We start from the raw sequence: 17,358 nt of genomic DNA, 5'->3' as shown, positions 1-17,358 counted from the left end.
CTGGTCTTTGTTCTTGAGATGCGTCGCATTGCTCATCTTCCTAGGCAACAGATACGGCAGCAGGTGCTCTTGCCAGTGAGGGTGCGGCTTCCAAGATTTTGTAGGCGCACATCCGGCCTGACAGGGTGGCGCCCTCCCTGCAGCACAAGCATGCAGCCCATCAGCTCTTTGATCACGGTCTGCACGGCAGATTCAGGAAGGCTTTTGAACAGCAAATCTGACACTCTTGTGGGACACTCCAGGGATAATGGCACATGAAGGAGGAACATTGAGTATGTGAGGGCCATTACATGCTGTCGATGTAGTCCTGCTTGGTGTACGAGCCTGCAAGGAACATGCGCTTGACTGGGGTCTGCTGGTCTGGCCGGAAGGGGTCCATGCCCGGCCCCTCATTGTACAGGGACTGCCCGATCTTCACGATGGAATGCCACGTCACCTCCAGGCCCTTTGCTGTGGGGAACAAGCGCAGCACCTGCAGCCACAAGGTGGATGAGTAATGCATTGTGCTGGCCGCGAGGCCATACGCTACACCAAGAGAAAGGTCTGCAAGGCTGTTGTTCCCGCCATCTCGTGCCAAAAGCGACACATCGTCAACTTGGAATATCATGTGTGGAAAACGATACACGAGGGTGCACAGGCATCTTGAGAATGTTGGCTCACCTGCTCGTGGACCTTGGCGGCGATTTCCTCATTGGGAAGAGGCATGTAGGGGTCGGCAGGAGTCAGCACACACTGCAGCAGGCTGCCCTGCCCCTCCTTATAGTACTCCACTGGTGAGGTCACGGCCAGATCAGCGAAACAGGAGAAGTCAGCGTCTGCACTGTATAACAAGTTGTCCATTCCTTGGGCACCCTGCAAAGGCAGATGAAGGTATTCAGATAGACATGTGACACATAGTATTCTGTCTGTTCCTTGCACACAGACTTGCCTGCTGCATTTGCTTGCAGCAGATGCGGCAGTGTGTGGGTGTAAAGCTGCTGAAAACTCACCTTGGTGAGATCCCTGAGTTTGGCAGGGTCCTGCAGCTCTGTGACCCATCCATTGTAGCGCAATTGTACTGTGATCACTGGCACGCCCGTCAGTGTGAAGATGTTGTCAAAGAGCGGCCACTTCCTCCATTCCTGCGGTACTAACCGCTTGGCACCTGCAGCCAGGCAGGGTCTTAGTGTCATATCTGGGGGGAATCAATATACCGTAAAATCGACCCATGTGGATGCATTCCCACAAAGAAGCCCTTGATGAGATCAAATTATTCTGGTGACTTCGCAATGCAGCCCACCTGGCACGTCCAGTGCAGCAACGTAGACATCAGCCTTGGCGATATGCTCGACGCCAGCCCTTGTCAGGCGCAGCCCAGTCACTTCCGTTTCACCGTTGCCCGCTTCCTCATAAAGTATTTCTCTGCAGCCCCATCGCGTGTGTATTCTGCCACCCCTGCACGATAATCATGAATGTCAGGTGCTTGCCAGGCCAGGCCTTTCTTTGAAGGCAGTTGCAGCAGAGCGCACTAATTTGAAAGTAGAAGCACTTACTTGGATGCTATGTAATCTGAGATGGGTGCCAGCAGGCGGTCTGCAGGTGAGCCGTTGAGCATGCGCAGCGCGGAGGCGTCTGTCTTGGTTGCAAAGAACTGGAAGATGGACAGCATGCAGCGAGCGCTGATGTCGTCACACGACAGAAAACCCAGCGCATACGCCACAGGGTTCCTGCAGCCACACAGATTCATAAGCGACCCATGTCCCACTCCCAAGCCTTTTATCCAGAGCAGAGCCCAAGATAACTGCAGATCGAAATCAATGAAAAGCAACCACCACACGGCATGCGCAGTGCATCCTCAGGCACGTATATCCGCAGGTTCAGATTTTCTAAGAGCGTCAAAGTGGCTGCATGGCTGGCACGCACCACATGCGGTCAATGGAGGCCTGGCTGCCGCCGTGGCTCTTGAACCACAGTGTGAAGGACACGCTGTCCAGAGCGCGCACAGAGCGCATGCCGCCCTCCGGGTCAAACAGCGCCCTCACCACTGGCGAGGTGCCCAGCGCCAGTGAATTGGCCACCTGCCCACACATCCTGACCATGAAAAAACCCCGCCGGGATATTTCTTGGACAAAGACCATTCTACTTTAACAAGTGCTCCTCGTATGGTCTGTGGGGCAAAGGAAGCTGAAAGACTACAGCATGCAGCGGACCTTGTCGAGAGTTGACAGCTGCGGCGTGGTGAAGAAGGCTTTGAGGCCATGGAAGGGGGCGCCGATCTTCATGTTCCCCAGGAAGAACCGGAAGTCCAGCTCGCGCACGTCGCCGCCAGTGTTGACAAAAGTGTGCACGTGCTCTTTGAGCAGCAGGTTTTGCAGCACGCCGCACTTGGCCATCAGCCTGAACAGGTTGAAGTAGCAGCCAAAGAACTGCGGACAGGCACACAAGCGCTGTTTCAGAGACTGCCTGACCCGTCCGTACTGCAGTGAGCATAGATGAGGGAGCAGAAAAATTCAAGATTGGCATGGGGAGCACACCACATGTAGCCCCATCTCAACATGGTTGCCATCCTTCTGCCAGCTGGCAACCTTTCCGCCAATGAATGGCCGTGACTCATACACATCCACCTCATAGCCCTGATCCAGCAGCTCCACAGCAGTGGACAGCCCGGCCAGCCCACTGCCCACAATCGCCACCTTCAACTTTGGGGCACCCTGCAGGCATGCAGGACCACTCAACACAGTCGAAAACAGGAGGAACAAGCCCTTCTTGCAGTTGCAGCAACCATCAAAGTGACGAAAGCAAGGAGTTGTGGCGCTCACAGGCGCTATGTTGGGGATTTCAGGGAAGAGCGATCGCAGGGGAGCATCCTTAAGTCCCACATCATCTACACCAGGCTCTGTGCGCCCCAGTGGCGCCGCTAAGGCAGCAGAAACTGCACAAACAATACGTCACCAAATTGCTGATCACCGGCGTAGAAAGAATCAGAAACAAGCATTGACGATCGTCAGATTGTCAAAGGTATATTGGCAGAGAAATCGAGGCCAACGACCTGCCACACCAAAGCTGCCCAAAACTAGACCACTTACCTTGCCTCCTGGCGTGTGTATGCTGGATAGGACGCAAAGATGATCGCCTGTTTGTGAAAAAGAAACAAGAGTGCTGCGCACTCAACGTGGGCCTGACATTCATGAGCCTGTATGTTTCACTCGCCATTGGTGTTCTCATCAACTCACGGTCGAATAATGAGAAGCTTCACATTGAGGAAGCACAATGCATTGGAAAAACAGTAAGTTTAAGAAGGAAAAGTTAGTGGAGATCCAGTAAGGAAGAAATAAGTTCTAGCCCATCGCGGACGTATGGATAGAGATAGAGGTCGCCACGTCGATGGTGATGATGATGAGATCACATGGGAACTCTTATTCGACAGCTAGGCAATAACTGAAGTCTGCTTAAAGCATTTGTGCTATTACTCGTATTTCTGCTCGCTGTGGAAACCCTCTGCACAGCCTTCCTCTCGTTGATTGCACGATTTGAAAATATTGGTTATCACAGATGGCAGATGGCGGTGCTCCTCGTGTGGAGATCAAAACAACGCTGGGAACTTTTGAAGTAGAACTATATGTGAAGCACGCTCCCCGCACATGCAAAAACTTCTTGGAGCTGTCTCGAAGAGGGTATTACAACAACACTGTGGTGAGGCCATCAGTTGGTTCCAAGAAGCTTTTACAATGAAGCGTGGTAGGTGGCTCTGGGTCTGATGTTTCCACGCGTCTGCACAGATGCACAGGATAATAAAGGACTTCATGATTCAAGCAGGAGACCCCACAGGTATGTTCGAACAGAAGATTAGTGTGATCTCCCAGGACCTGAAGTGAAATTGCTTAAAGGTGTCATCATGCATAGTACGTGTCGTCCACAGGCACGGGGAGAGGGGGAGAGTCCATCTTTGGTGGAAAATTTGAGGTATGCTATTGTCTGGTCCAAGCTTAATGGTTGTGCAAGACCCTGAGATGGTTCATCGTTCACTTTGCAAAACTTGACAGAGATGGCTTGGGTTCATTGCAGGACGAGATACATCAACAGTTGCGTCACACAGGAGCGGGCATCTTGAGTAAGCGGTCCCACTGGCAATCCTTGGGTTTTGCATTGCATGTGTAAGCATGTGAAAATGCTTCATCTTTCAGAATGTCAGGCCAGTCCAGACCATCCCTTATGTTGTCTTCCAGGTATGGCCAACTCAGGCAAGGACACTAACGGCAGCCAGGCAAGCTCCCGCTCTCTCACTTGCATCTGGTTGCAAAGAGCATGGCGTTAATACTGGCAACTTTATACTATTTTGTCAAATCTGATGGCTGTGTGCAGTTCTTCATCACACTCAATCTCACACCGCATCTTGATGGGAAGCATACAATTTTTGGGCGTGTCTGCAACGGGATGAGCGTTGTAAAGAGGATAGGAAACACTCAAACAGGTGCCTATTGACCAGCTATTCTTCTTAGCCTGCCACTCATGCCTCCAGTGTCCAGGTGGTGATCCAAACAGTGCAATTCTGTATCTTTCTTATGCACGTGTGCCATGTGCAGACGCTAATGATCGGCCAACAACAGCAATAAAGATTCTATCAGCAGCGCCTCTATAGCACTAGCGAGCCTGTAAGGTCTTCTTCTGTTTCCACAACTCAATGGCTCATCGTTGAGGTCTCCAGTGTCCATGTTCGAGGGCGCACTTATCACTGATGTTCAACATGCTTTATGACTGGGCATTACATGGCTGGATGCATTCTGACAAGGGCCTCACTGGGAGCGTTCTCTGGTTAAGGTGTGCATATGTCTTGTGGTGATGATATTCTAGCTTGGAGCCCACTGGCAGAATTTGCAATGCTTTTGGAGGTAGATACAATGCAGAGAGACACTTCTTAAACATGCAGCTACGAGTTTGGCCGCATAATTAAATCCCATGTTGCGCAAAATTGTTGCATCAGCTGAGACGAGTTGGGTGTCACGGGAGGGCACCGACTGATTGCAACAGCTGGAATGAGGGGAGACTTCAGCTTGTACTGTATCGCAAGCTTGCAAAGGAATTTGTGGTAGCTACCATACCTGTGAGAGATTGTCGTGCTGAACGCTAGCGCTATAGCGCTATAGATCCTGGTTTTTTAGATCAGAATCCAGGGCGCAATTCCCTCGCATTGATGCAGAAAGCCGATGTCAACATCATCTGCACAGGGAAAAGACACTGCAACAACACAGAATAATCCTCTTCTCAAAATTTTTGCAATTGTGGGGAATTTGGAAGCTCTAAAACTGATCATCCACTTGAGTTTGTTGAGCTCTTGAGATTGATGAGCTTCTGCATCACTCCAGCTGTGAGCGTGGAAAGAATGTGCAGAATGCTGATGATCTTCTACTCATACTCCTTCGAACTTGAAGCGCCAGAGGGTATTTACAATCTCCTGGGAGATCACCCATGGCTGGGCCAGGTAGGTTGGCCGGATCCCTGCTAGCTCAGCCGCAAGAAAGACCAGCTGCTATACAAATACCTCTAATACTGCACAAAGCATGTTCCCTATCGGTGATTCAGTACAAATACACAAGTAACAAAGACCCTGTGTCGCGGGATTTGCTACAAAACGAAATGCGTGAGAGCTTGCAGAAACGATAAACCCCGCGCCCACGGCCAGTCGCATAGCAACTGAGAGCTCTCCCTCAGCGAGTCATACTGTCATTATATTAGCTCTGACACTTTAAATGCCCCTGCAGCACTCAAGGCATTGCAATGTTTAAAACAAACTGATCCTCGCGGAGATGTCAGCATTAAACGCCAGAGCGTGAAAGTTTCCACAGGTGGACATTCTGCAAATAAATGATGATGCTTAATCCAGGTTGCCGTTACTGCACCCTGACAGCAGCCCCTGCTGCCAGCTGGCTGTTCATCGCCTGGTCCAGTGTCTGCTGGACTCCAACACTCTGAGCCATGTGGTTCTGCTGTGACGCCTGTTGCTGCATGGTGGCCTCCCCCTGTGAGGGTGACGGCGCTGAATCTGATGCATGCATGCCATCCCGGTCAGCATCTGGCGCAGCAGGCAGGAAGACAGAGTCTGCAGGGCCGTTGGGCTGCTGGTTCCTGCTGTCTGCCTGGCTGTCGCTGGGCTGGCTGGATGCTGCGCCACTGTTGGAGTTGCCGCTGATCTCCCCTGACAGCTCCAGGGCCCTCGCCTCCTGCGCGGTCAGGAAGCGGCCGCCCGCCCCGCGTATGCGCCGCGTCGCGTGGTTGTGCCGTGACTGGTGCAGGTAGGGCTGCGCATGGGGACAAGATGTCAGCGCATGCCAGTGCAGCAGGACAGACGCAGTGCTTCAGCCCGGAGAACCAGGCAGCATCTATCTATGTAACAGCACATGTGAAGCATGCATTGGCATTTTTTTATTCTGTGCCGGCAGCAGTCAGAGGGCCACTCACTCTGCGTGTTTTGATCAGCTTGTTTTCTGCTTCTGCCTTGGCTCGCTGCTGGCGTCGCCTCAGTATGCAGTGGTATTGCTTCGCATTGACGTACACCGGCTCCTCTTCCATGATTTCTGTGGGGAGTGCCAAGCGGGCCTGGCCACCGGCCACCGTCGGTGCTGCTGCCGCCTGCAGTTGTCAAAACACAGCTATCTCTAGCGTGGACTGAACACCTGTTGAGTTTTTGTCCACCATGGATCCGACACGGGTTAGCTATGTGCAGCTATTGGCTGACAGGATGACGCCAATGACAGTGAGGGGGTGAGGGACGTACCACCGGCTGGTTATACATCAGGCTGCCATAGTACGGATCATACTGGTAAGGTCCCTGCACAGTATAACAGCCGTTCAACCGCACATGTCCATATTCGTCACAACTGGAGCACCTGAATTGCATGCATGCCACAGGCAGATATTTCAAAGGTATCTTACCTGCGGATAATAGTATTCAGGCGCGGCAACAACGCCTGACACAGCGGCCTGTGCACCACCCTGAAGCATTCCTGCTTCATACCCTGCGTCCACATTAAAGAATTTGTCCACAACTGCATACCGGGCGATCTCAGAGCTTCAATCAAGGCAATGATGATGTCACACCTGCAACTGCGGGCGGCCCATGCAGCCCCATCCCGGACTCTGCCGCGCCATCTCTTGCCAGTGCTGATAGGTTTGTGGAGCCCTCTGGCTGTACAATCAGCGCTCTGCTGAATGCTTGGGCACTTGCATCACTGAGACGATCGCCAGAGGCACTCAGGTCGTGACTGCTCCCCGCATTTGACGGGAGCATAGGTGAAGTCCCTGATGAAGGAAGGGTCACGCTTACGTCGACGTGTTTCTTCGACCAGACAATCTGCCCCAACAGGTTGGTGTTGCTTTCAGTCCAGCCCCCCTTTGTGGTGCTTCGGAGAGGAAATGAGCCCTGGAGATTTCACATCATGCCAGAGAGGGCAATCAGTGCCAACTGGCAGCCCTCTGTGGAGTATGTGCTCAAATGAGGTTTTAAGCGCCCTTGATGACAAGAATAATGCAAATTGACACCAAGTGGGCACTGCCGGACGTCGCCGATGGGCAAATTGAGCGGCTGCTATGGCTTTAGAAGGGAGTGAGCCTCGCTCTGCCTGCCCAATTCCCTTGCGTAACGCAAAATTCGACGCGAATCAGAACGCTATCTTTTTCAAAACCCTAGGTAAAACCTACCATTTTGCGGGGAGGTTAGAGGGTTTGGAAATAACTAATCTCCATCCCTAAATTCTGGATGCCCTGATAATCTAGACGGTAATCTTCTTCATCCTCTTCTTATGACCCAGCAGGACAGCACAAACTTGAAGTGAGCACCGATAACTCTTGCATGCAGTGTTGTCTCTGTGCATTGTGAAGGCAGCATGGCCATGGGACTCCCGATCGGATCATCACGATGATGACATGCACCAAGGCCGCCTTCAGCCGCGCGCATCTTGGCCGGAACCCATGCATTTGCGCCGGAACCCATGCATGTGCGCACGCCACCGGCCGGTGATACTGCCGGTGTGGACACCGTCGCCATGTCATACATATGTAGCAGTTGGTACCCCCGCACGGCATCAAATCACAAGTCAGCGTGTAGCCCATCTATGCCATCAATCACATCTCCATGAACAGGATGACGCTTGGTCTGTCTTCAAGACAAAGTTTGCAGATTGGTCATCGCATAAAATGACTACTTTGTTATGTCAGTCTTCAACTTACATTACAGAAAATTGTGTATTGTAACGGCCATGAACTGGGTCAAGGCACCCTGTCGCACAGATTATGTACCATGTTGACTAGAGCCAGTGACTCGAATTCACTGGCGCGAGCATAGTGCTAATTGGCGGCATTGGCTCCAATGGCTTCATGCTGGCGTCAAGAGAGAGAGAGAGATTACACTTTTTCCAGCCACGCAGGGCTGATTAAGCGTCCCACATATCTCAAACCATCAGTAGCACACACATCATGAATACTCGAAAATATGCATCCCAGCACGCAGACAAGTATCAACTGCCAAAAAGGACTGCAAGGCTGCTTGTGGATGTATGTCGGTCCAAATCAGCGACAAGTCAAGGGCAGGACATGGACGCAAATCACAGGCCAAACAGATTGTGCGTGCTGCGGGTGGGTCCAGCCATTTGCTGTCATTGTAAAGACTGCCCAAATCCTTGCAATAACAGCGCTTCTCGGTGAAACAAGCAAGGGGGGTACCCAATGCCCCACAATGCTTGCCGCCACCTGTATTGCTAAGCTACTACACAGCAGCATGTAGACCCGTACCGAACCAGCAATGCAAGGTCACCAAACAGAGCCTCAGACCTGCACTTGTACTGTGGATCAAGTACCCCCACAAGGAGCACAGCTGAGTGGTTTGCAAAGGCACACCTGGACTGGCAGGTGTTCAAGGAGCTGCAATCAGGTGAAAACTGCAGGAGGTTAGACTAAAATCTCCTCAAAGCCCCAATACAGCTTGTACGCGCTTTGTCCTAGGTTTGGACCAGGACCCAGAACATCCTGCCTGGGTTTTGCAGGGCACACACAAGAACGCAACACTGCAAAATCTGCTTGTTCTGTAAAAGGTCTCATGGCCATTTCTATTACTGCGGTCGATTCTTCGCGTCAGACAATGATGCAAACAGCCGTCGCATCCTTCTTTTACTGGTAATGGCGGCTGGCGGCTGTTGCCTCTTCCGCCCCAACCAAAGCTTGGCCGTCCTAGATATTTTTACTACTGTGTCATTAACATCAATTTATTATTATGCTTCCCAGCCGCTATCGCCTGGCCTCTGTCTGCTCCGTTTTTGTATACCCACATTGTTGCTGTCAGGGCAACCTCTGTTGAAGCGTCGCTTTGTGCCCGGCGATTATTTCGTCTGATTACATCCTTTTCATTCAATTCTCTGTGATGTTGCCTGGCTGCTGAAGCCCGACCCAGTTGATCAGTGGTTTATGGTGATGCCGATAACTGTAAAAGGGCCGCCTCTATCGAAGCACCTTGCCCAGCCATTATGTATGTTGCCATGATTGTCGAGGAGCCGGATCCCGAAGGACCCAGGCCCCACCAGAACCTTTTAAGATGACCCTGACATTCACTGAATGCATCTCAGGCAAGAAACAAAAGGCTCAAGCACTGCTGAGATGATTTCAAATGTCCATAAAAGTGTAAATAACAGACACACGACCTCGATCTAATGCCAGGATCGCAGACATAGAAACCCATGGCATGCAATTGTCAATGAAGCTGTAGGAAACCAATGCTTATTTGGCATGGCCATTGAGATTTGCTTGGCTAGCAAGAATAGAATGCTGATCAGCTGACAGATAAGTAATTTGGCAATGGCCCTTAAAGATTTTTCAAGAAATGCTGGAAAGGTTGAAAGGAGATTACTCAATGCTGACAGATCAAGAGCATACGCACTGCTCTTCAGAGTTCTTTGCATATGTCCAATATCCAAAGTACTCAGCTCACTTCTGACTGCAAGTAATACTCTCTTCTGATTCTAAGAGATCAAACCTCCGTTCTGAATCTGTGCCTTGGTGCTTCCCTTGAACTGAGCTACAGCTTTCTCAGCAGGGATCAATTCCGCAGTGCCGCCAAACTCTGTGGGTAGCACCTGCACATGTAATAGCAGCAAACATCAAGATGCTTCAGACTCAATTGATGCACATCACCAAAATAGTGAAGACCATCCGGAAAGGTGTCAATTTACGGCTGAAAAAGATGCTTATGGGCAATTGCCAGAACTGAAAATGTGGCTGCTTTAGGTTGTCACCTCTGGAGAAATGATGCTCTGGATTTCTTTTGCCCCTGAGGAGCCGTACACAAAAATCACTTTCTTCTTTGTCTCTGGATCAATGAAAGGGCTGACTGCGTGCCAGAGAGCCCAGAAAATTGTCGGAGCTTCATACATGTAGAGGGCCCCAAGCCTGCCGCATGCACCAGCACACATCAAATGGATGCAATGGCCATTGTTGGTACATCCTGGACAACACAGCCAGCATAGAAAACCTCCGCACCTCTCAGGATAATGGTTTTGCAGGAGGTCAAACACAGCCCGCAGAGCACCAGCGTCCAAGCAGTCCATGCCGATTCCTTCATATAGTGCCACCACCCTCTCAGACACTTGTCGGCGAAGTAGTGGGTCTCAAAAATGCAAAGAGACGAGCGCGCCTGTATAATAAAATTGTGGGCGCACCACGCATGTCAAAGATGCCGATGCCTTTTCCGTCCGGATTGCGCACTGCATCATGCAGCTGAATCTGCTGCTCCAAACTGTAGCAGATCAAACGCTTGGTCTCGTCCAGATCACGGGTTGACTTGCTGTGCCGTGCTGTCAGCAGTATAATAATCCCACGGCCAAACTTGTCACAGCCTTGCACGAAGACCTTTTGAGCAGCCAGCTCATTCTTGATCTCCTCCTGCAATGCATACAGACAGCGCATGATCAATGCCTATTGCATGCAGGAATGCTTCAAGGCAATCATGCAGGGCTGCCAGATTTCAGAGGTAGGTTACTAGTAAACTACCTCTGAGATGCTTCCATTAAGGAAGAACACTTTCCTCCATTCAGCATGCTCTCTAAGCCGCTTCTCTGCTTTGGGCACATTGTATTTTTCAGCCCGCAAGAAGCGCAGCAGAAGGGCTTCGAGGCCTCCCTTATCTTGCAACCCTTGCTCTCCACCGCTGTAAAGGACAAGCAGAGACTTGTAAGGAACAGAGAACACTTGATCAGCTTTCCCTTGGATACACCGAGTTGATTGTTCCTGGACGCATTTCATTTCGATATAACAGGCAAACAGCTGATACACACCTCCGAAGACTTGCTTCAACATCGGATCCGCTGATGTTCTTGATGAGGTGTTTCAATGCTGATGCCTTATCCTCTTCTTGCACCTATGGGCAACGCCAGATCACTTCACAGATCAGCAATTGACAAGCCCTCTCCCAACCAACACAATCCCAGACACCTCGCATACCTCAGATCCCTTGAGAAAGGAAAGCATTTTTCGTATTTTCAGATCAGTCCGTCGATGAGCAATAGATGCTGATCCAACACGCCTTCTAAGAAGACGCTCCCAAACCAGTGAGGCCCATACAAAGCTGAAGTGACGCCCTGCTATCCCTGTCAAACGCTGATTGATGTTATCTGGCCCGATTTTGAGTGTTGTTGTCGTGAGAATTCACTACAGCACTGTCACTCGGATTCCCCAAGGCAATGGATTCGCCAACCGGTGACATCACGTGGAAGCTTCCACGTGGGCCCACGAGGGATAAATTCGAAATGCACAGCCCAGGGAGCCCAAGAAAGCAGTTAGCAGAAAGCTGATTAATGTGAGCATCACATGACACTGCAAATATCTTCGATGTGGCATAGCTGACATTTGACCTGTGTAAGTTATTTGTGCCTTCCACTGGTTCCTTGTGTCTCACAGCAGCATCTCCTGCTATAGTCGAAAGACCTTCCTGCGATGGGGCCCCCCAGCGATGATGCTGACCTCTACACCAATGCAGAAGCAATACTTCGCTTTGAAGCATACAGGTACGACGAGTTTCCTGTGAGTTTGAGAGAAATTTTATCTTTATTGAAGTTCACTGAAACTGTCATTCATTGTTAATTTGTCTAAGATCATTGGGCTTTACACAGCCGACTCCAAGCAGCTGCTGTTGCTTTTGGAGAATCTCTGCCGATACCAGAGATCGTAGCTATCGGAGGGCAGGTGGGCACCAATCCCTTCAAGTCGCTGCCATTGCATGAGACAGGGGTTTTGCAACCACAATACTCCAGACAATAATGCTTTGTTTTACATCCTTGATGCCGTCATTTGTAACCTTGATCGATGGCTTGTACTTTACTGGCTGTTCTGCATGTCGTAGAGCGATGGGAAGTCTTCACTGTTGGAAGCATTCCTTGGATTCAAGTTCAACGTCAGGTGTGCTTGCTGATTTGAGAACTGGAAACAGTTCAATCGAAGCTTATTTTGCAACGCTGGTATCCTGAGTTCGGATTTTAAGCATTTAATTGATTGTTGTCCAGGGAGGTGGAGATGGGCACTCGCAGGTGTGCATCATTGCCATTGCAGACCTCCCTTTGTAAGATCGAAGAAATTACTACATGCCTCCCCAACTGCAAAAAAACTAATTAAAGTATGTTGTACAGGCCCCTCATTTGCCTAATGGTCCACGATCCCACAGCGGAGACACCGCGCTGCAGACTTCAGGCAGAGGACTCTGAGGAATTTGGCTCACCCATATACCCTGAGACTGCAGTGGCTGAGGCAATCAGAGAGATGACAGAGGCCCACCTGCGCCAAACAGGAGGCATGTGCCTGCACATGCACTCATTGCAGCAATTGAATACCAGCAAATGTGATCAGTTGGTAAAACCCAAGACAGAGGTTCAGCAATTGGGTGCACTGCTGGGACAGGAACCGTGTCAGCCAAGCCAATCGTGCTGCGTGTTGAGTTTGCATATGCGCCCAATCTGACCATAATCGACACACCTGGATTCATCCTCAAGGTGCGCCAAATTGAGCCCCTCAAATTTGCCAGATCATCTCCTGTATATGCTGCTCTTGATCCTCCTTTTGATGATGTGGGTTCTGACGGGGCTGTGAGCACAGGCGAGGCAGGGAGAGGGAGACAGCACTCCCAATGACATCTTGGAGATGGTCAAGGCTCAAGCTGCTCCTCCCAACAGGCACGTGCCTGTCCATGTACATGTTGCCAGTCCTAAATGCCATGGAGAATGGATAGAGTGAAACAGCGTTTTCGGGTGCAGGTTGATCCTCTTCCTCCAGCAGAGCAGCGTCGAGTGGTGCAGCTCCCTCTGGATGCATGTTGTCCAAGAGCTTGATCCGCACTTCCAGAGAACGGTGAGTGTGGCATGCCACTGCTCATGCCAACTTGAACATATACACATCCATCACTTTCAGCCAGATATAATGATTTCTGCTCTCTTACAACATGAATCGTGACATTTTGCCCGTGACAATGTGAAATCACAGCTGATGCCTGATCCTTGCTTGTTGCCAGATCGTGGTGGCCAGCAAGTTTGACAACCGTCTCAAGGAGTTTGCAGAGCGCTGGGAGGTGGACCGGTACCTGTCTGCTGCAGGCTACCTGAGCGCAAATGTGAAGCCCTTCTTCGTGGCGCTGCCAAAGGTGTGCACTCATCAGCATTGCTGACTGCTCTCTGATTCTCTTCACTTCAATATACATGGCTTTGTTGATTGGCCGGGTGTGGTAGTGGTATTGGGGTGCATGTGTGCAGGAGCGCACCATCATCAAGAGCAGCGAGTGGAGGGAGCAGATCCAGGCCGTGGACAGGGATTGCCTGCAGCACCTGCGCAAGGAGATCGCTGGCGGGTTTGACGAGGAGCGCTTTGGATCCTGCATCGGCTTCGGCAACCTCAAAAGGTGCCTTGCATGCGTGCCTGACAACATTGCGCTGCAACACCGCAGCAGAATTAGAACATCACTCATCGTGCTGAATCAGGTTTTCGTTTAGCACTTTGATCGTTTCCTGTAGGTATTTGGAGGAAGAGTTGGCCCGGAGGTACAGGGATGCAGCACCGGCGACACTGGCGTTGCTGCAGGAGCGCTCCAACACTCTGGCAGCCGAGCTGGCGCAGTCGGAGTCAAAGCTGCATGACATGCAGGACACGGCTTCCCTCAGGCGACTGGGTATGCCATGACCCCCCCTTTACAGCCTTACATTTCGCATGCATATATGACCAGCAGTGATAATGCAGCTGGCGTGATGACATGGGTCCGGTGCGCAGCCATGAAGCAGGTGGGAGGCGCGGTGACGAGCTTCCAGGAGATGCTGCTGGAGGGCGTTGCCTCACCCGAGCTCATGCAGCACGGCCTCACACTGGAGGAGGAGCGCGCAGCCAGTGGCACCCCTCAGGTCACCATCCAGAACATTCTCCTGTGGCCCACCCTCTTGGACTTCTCGTCGACGTTATACTCGCCGAGGATACTGACTGCAGCTCTTGTCTTGCATGCCTGAAGAGTGCTGGATTTGTGCGCGAGCTGACTGTGCTGCTGTGTGCGGGGACCAGTGGCCGGGAGTGCAGGGCGCGGCGGACGTGGCGAACGCAGAGCTGCGGCTGCTGGGGGGAGCCTCCTTCGAGCGCAGCATGGCCGACTTCCAGGCCGCCGTCACCCAGCTCCCCTTCCCTGGCGGTGAGCCCCTCCCAGCTGGCGCTTTGGGGGACCGCTACATGCACTCACCCTGGCTGTCGCTTATGCTGCGGACTGTGCCCTTCTCATCCCAGTGCTCCTGTTTTCCTGGAGGGCAGAGCACGCGCCGGATGTCTGACAACACTCGCGCCCATTGAAGATGAACATGATGCAAAAACCCAAGTCTCTTGTTCAAGTGCATATGGGAAGGCACGAGCGCACTGCTGAGAGGGTGTGCCAACGGGTGCAGTGGGTCACGCGAGCGTGGCAAATGTGCTGCTGTCGCTGAGCCTGAAGGGAGCGGGTGGCACGGCGGCGGCTGCGCGGGCGGCGCAGGATGTGGCGCGGTCGGCGGCGCGGACGCTGCTGCTGCCGCTGCTGGACCGCCTCATCGCGCGCCTGGCTGCCGTCCTGCTCCGCACCTGGCACATCGCCGTCGACCACGCCGCGCCCCAAGGTGGGGCATCATCCTGGGGGGTCAATTGCGCAGAGCTCCTTAGCAGTCGCTTCCGAGAGCACCGGAGAGGATTTGCAAAGACACCACCTCGGGCCCACCCCGGCCCCACGGTGGCACCGGCCCTTGCAGACTTGTCTCCTAGCTTTGACTGCGTTGAACGTTATGAGTCGTATTGGTCGCAACCTCCCCAATCCAAGACAAGCTGAGATCACTGTCGTCTCCGTGATGCGGCAGTGTCGCGTGGAGCCATGGAGTTCATGGCACTTGGCTGAGATGATGTAGACGCTGTGAATTTTGCTGCTTGATGGTGCATGGTGAGATTTTAACGGGGATTAAACGGGGGTGCGCAGACAGCGCGCTGCGGCCGTATGTGGCGTTCAACGCGGAGCTGCGTGCTGCGTTCCAGGCGTTTGTGGGCGGCCTGGAGGAGCACTGCCGCGGCATCGTGCGCCACCAGCTCGACGTGGCCACCAGCGCCTACGCTGCCAAGGCCCACTCCATCGCCGCGCTCAGCCTCGCGGACGATGATGACTGCGAGGAGAACATGCCACCTGCGCCCACCCAAGTCCTGCACGACAGGTACGGCACCCTCTAGCTGAGCCTCCCCTTGATGTCTTGCTTGCCTGCAATAGGGAGGCTGGAAGGAGGCAGGAGGTAGGCGAGGAGCGCTAAGATGTGTGATGTGTTGGGATCAAGTAGATGATACACTGCATGCATGCAGGGACATGATGGCGGCGAGCCAGATGACGGTGCCTGAGACACCGTCGCCGGAGGTGCTGGCCAACACCCGGCGTGCGCGACGGCCTCTGGCCTCCTTCCAGACCACGGCCCCATCCAAGCCCGCCAGCAACTCAGTGCGGACCCCTCTTTCCCATCCCGCCCCCCGGATTCGCCCTGAACAACTTTTTCCATAACTTGCAGAGGGATATGACTTCAATGCTTGTCAGATCCCTTAACAAGGGTGTGCCTCTGGTGCACATGGCTCGGAGCACAGAAGTACTGTCCTTCAAGATTTTCAAAGCAGCAAGGTATAATTATGGAGGACTGTAGTTCCAAAAGGTGGTTGTACATGCCGATTGTGATGGCTGCAGCTTTGCTAGCCTGCCATGTAGGTAATGTAAGCCATCAGGTGGTTAGTAGTCTCAGAGCCGTGACATGACTGTTGATGCTGCAGGTGAACAAGACGTACAGCAGCGTGTGCGCGATGGCGGAGCGTCACTTTATGGCAATCCGGCGCAGCGTGGCGGCCGAGGAGGCTCCGGCGACGCTAAAGGCCGCCTTCCTCGAGCCCATATCGCGCCGCCTGGCCACAGACCTGTCCATCCACCTCTTCGCGCGCACCGACCAGCACTTCATGACCTGGTTTGCATGTGAGCCCCGAATACCACTGACACTGGATGCTTTGACAACAGAGCCCGGTTCAGCACTGTTGCAGCATCCTGTGTTGCATGGCTTCAAGAATACTGTTGTGGAATCCACAGATATCAGGGATCATGAAGTAGTGTTTGGGCGGACTGGCAAAGGGGAAAGTTGGGCTGAGGCAGTTGTGTGGTGCAGCTCCTGGGGCGGTGGAGGTGCTGACTGCAAAGAGGGACGGCCTGGCACGGAGGGTAGAGGGACTGGTCAGGTGCAAGAATGAGTTTGCAGAGCTGGCGCGCTGCTTGTAGCCAGTTTCATATCGCACATGAGAAGACCTGTGTATCTGACACCGCACTTGAAATCTGTTCACGGATGAAGTGCATCTTGATCTAAATTCTTTACCACGCTGTCAGATCTGAGTCTAGCTTAGTCTGTACTGCACAAAGATCTCAGTAAGTCACAGAAGCTTATTCAGATCGTATCCACAAGCCTCTTTACAATTAGCTATATATTTGTCGCTGTGAGCGAGGTTGTCAGCATAGTCTTATTCGTCGCACTCTATGATACTCGCATCAGTTAGTCAACAAATGAGCGTCAAAGCTATGTAAAATCAGTGCTAAAACATGGAGCGTTGCACTTGATGTCAACTGCGCCAACGAATGCAACAAGTAGACATGATACACAGGGTCATGCACATTCGTCCTCCTATAAAGAATTGGGACAGGCAAGGGCAGCGGCCCACACTGGCACAAACCGTTTGTGGTGGATAATTCACATGATACATCAAGCATGAGCACCGGGGTGCGCAGGCATCGAGATGTCCAGCGCAAAATTGACAGCTGATGGCAGCAAAGCAACAGAGAGCTGCATGAGC

At 52.3% G+C, this 17,358-nt stretch overlaps 6 protein-coding genes across 6 annotated transcripts; 3 read left to right on the top strand and 3 right to left on the bottom strand.

The window, feature by feature from the left end:
• Positions 1–40: 40 nt before the first annotated feature.
• On the bottom strand, positions 41–3,192 carry COCSUDRAFT_35471 (zeta-carotene desaturase; the record flags this gene model as incomplete). The annotated part of the gene is made up of 11 exons (XM_005650435.1): positions 41–137; positions 291–472; positions 661–852; positions 990–1,144; positions 1,280–1,434; positions 1,533–1,706; positions 1,903–2,057; positions 2,190–2,405; positions 2,514–2,690; positions 2,799–2,875; positions 3,147–3,192. The coding sequence occupies 11 exons, from the start codon at positions 3,190–3,192 to the stop codon at positions 41–43; spliced, it is 1,626 nt and encodes a 541-aa protein (XP_005650492.1).
• A 230-nt stretch (positions 3,193–3,422) lies between these two features.
• Positions 3,423–5,067, top strand: COCSUDRAFT_27533 (cyclophilin-type peptidyl-prolyl cis-trans isomerase). The gene is made up of 8 exons (XM_005650434.1): positions 3,423–3,672; positions 3,759–3,807; positions 3,899–3,942; positions 4,045–4,090; positions 4,206–4,243; positions 4,342–4,450; positions 4,563–4,631; positions 4,798–5,067. The coding sequence occupies exons 1-7, from the start codon at positions 3,532–3,534 to the stop codon at positions 4,616–4,618; spliced, it is 483 nt and encodes a 160-aa protein (XP_005650491.1). The 5' UTR covers positions 3,423–3,531; the 3' UTR covers positions 4,619–4,631; positions 4,798–5,067.
• An 800-nt stretch (positions 5,068–5,867) lies between these two features.
• Positions 5,868–8,020, bottom strand: COCSUDRAFT_60947 (hypothetical protein; the record flags this gene model as incomplete). Its single annotated transcript, XM_005650433.1, has 5 exons — positions 5,868–6,275; positions 6,436–6,606; positions 6,752–6,805; positions 6,910–6,992; positions 7,906–8,020. The coding sequence occupies 5 exons, from the start codon at positions 8,018–8,020 to the stop codon at positions 5,868–5,870; spliced, it is 831 nt and encodes a 276-aa protein (XP_005650490.1).
• A 341-nt stretch (positions 8,021–8,361) lies between these two features.
• On the top strand, positions 8,362–9,418 carry COCSUDRAFT_32430 (hypothetical protein; the record flags this gene model as incomplete). The annotated part of the gene is made up of 2 exons (XM_005650432.1): positions 8,362–8,744; positions 8,840–9,418. Coding segments are annotated over exons 1-2 (364 nt in total), but the record flags the coding sequence as incomplete, so codon positions are not given.
• Positions 9,419–9,809: 391 nt separating this feature from the next.
• Positions 9,810–11,508, bottom strand: COCSUDRAFT_52626 (CRAL/TRIO domain-containing protein). The gene is made up of 7 exons (XM_005650431.1): positions 11,461–11,508; positions 11,295–11,377; positions 11,011–11,167; positions 10,680–10,902; positions 10,501–10,576; positions 10,257–10,410; positions 9,810–10,097 (listed from the first exon to the last, which is right to left on the bottom strand). The coding sequence occupies exons 1-7, from the start codon at positions 11,485–11,487 to the stop codon at positions 9,984–9,986; spliced, it is 834 nt and encodes a 277-aa protein (XP_005650488.1). The 5' UTR covers positions 11,488–11,508; the 3' UTR covers positions 9,810–9,983.
• Positions 11,509–11,952: 444 nt separating this feature from the next.
• Positions 11,953–16,792, top strand: COCSUDRAFT_35468 (hypothetical protein; the record flags this gene model as incomplete). Its single annotated transcript, XM_005650430.1, has 18 exons — positions 11,953–12,023; positions 12,129–12,201; positions 12,359–12,414; positions 12,519–12,542; positions 12,642–12,806; positions 12,878–12,879; positions 12,910–13,001; positions 13,105–13,181; positions 13,263–13,356; positions 13,517–13,645; positions 13,755–13,900; positions 14,013–14,167; positions 14,266–14,393; positions 14,548–14,671; positions 14,919–15,125; positions 15,476–15,690; positions 16,300–16,495; positions 16,683–16,792. The coding sequence occupies 18 exons, from the start codon at positions 11,953–11,955 to the stop codon at positions 16,790–16,792; spliced, it is 2,064 nt and encodes a 687-aa protein (XP_005650487.1).
• Between the last annotated feature and the right edge of the window lie 566 nt (positions 16,793–17,358).

The sequence above is a fragment of the Coccomyxa subellipsoidea genome (assembly GCF_000258705.1).
Source record: "Coccomyxa subellipsoidea C-169, whole genome shotgun sequence".
NCBI classification, from domain to species: Eukaryota; Viridiplantae; Chlorophyta; class Trebouxiophyceae; family Coccomyxaceae; genus Coccomyxa; species Coccomyxa subellipsoidea.
The sequence above is the reverse complement of the archived record's forward strand: the minus strand, read 5'-3'. Positions and strand labels throughout refer to the sequence as shown.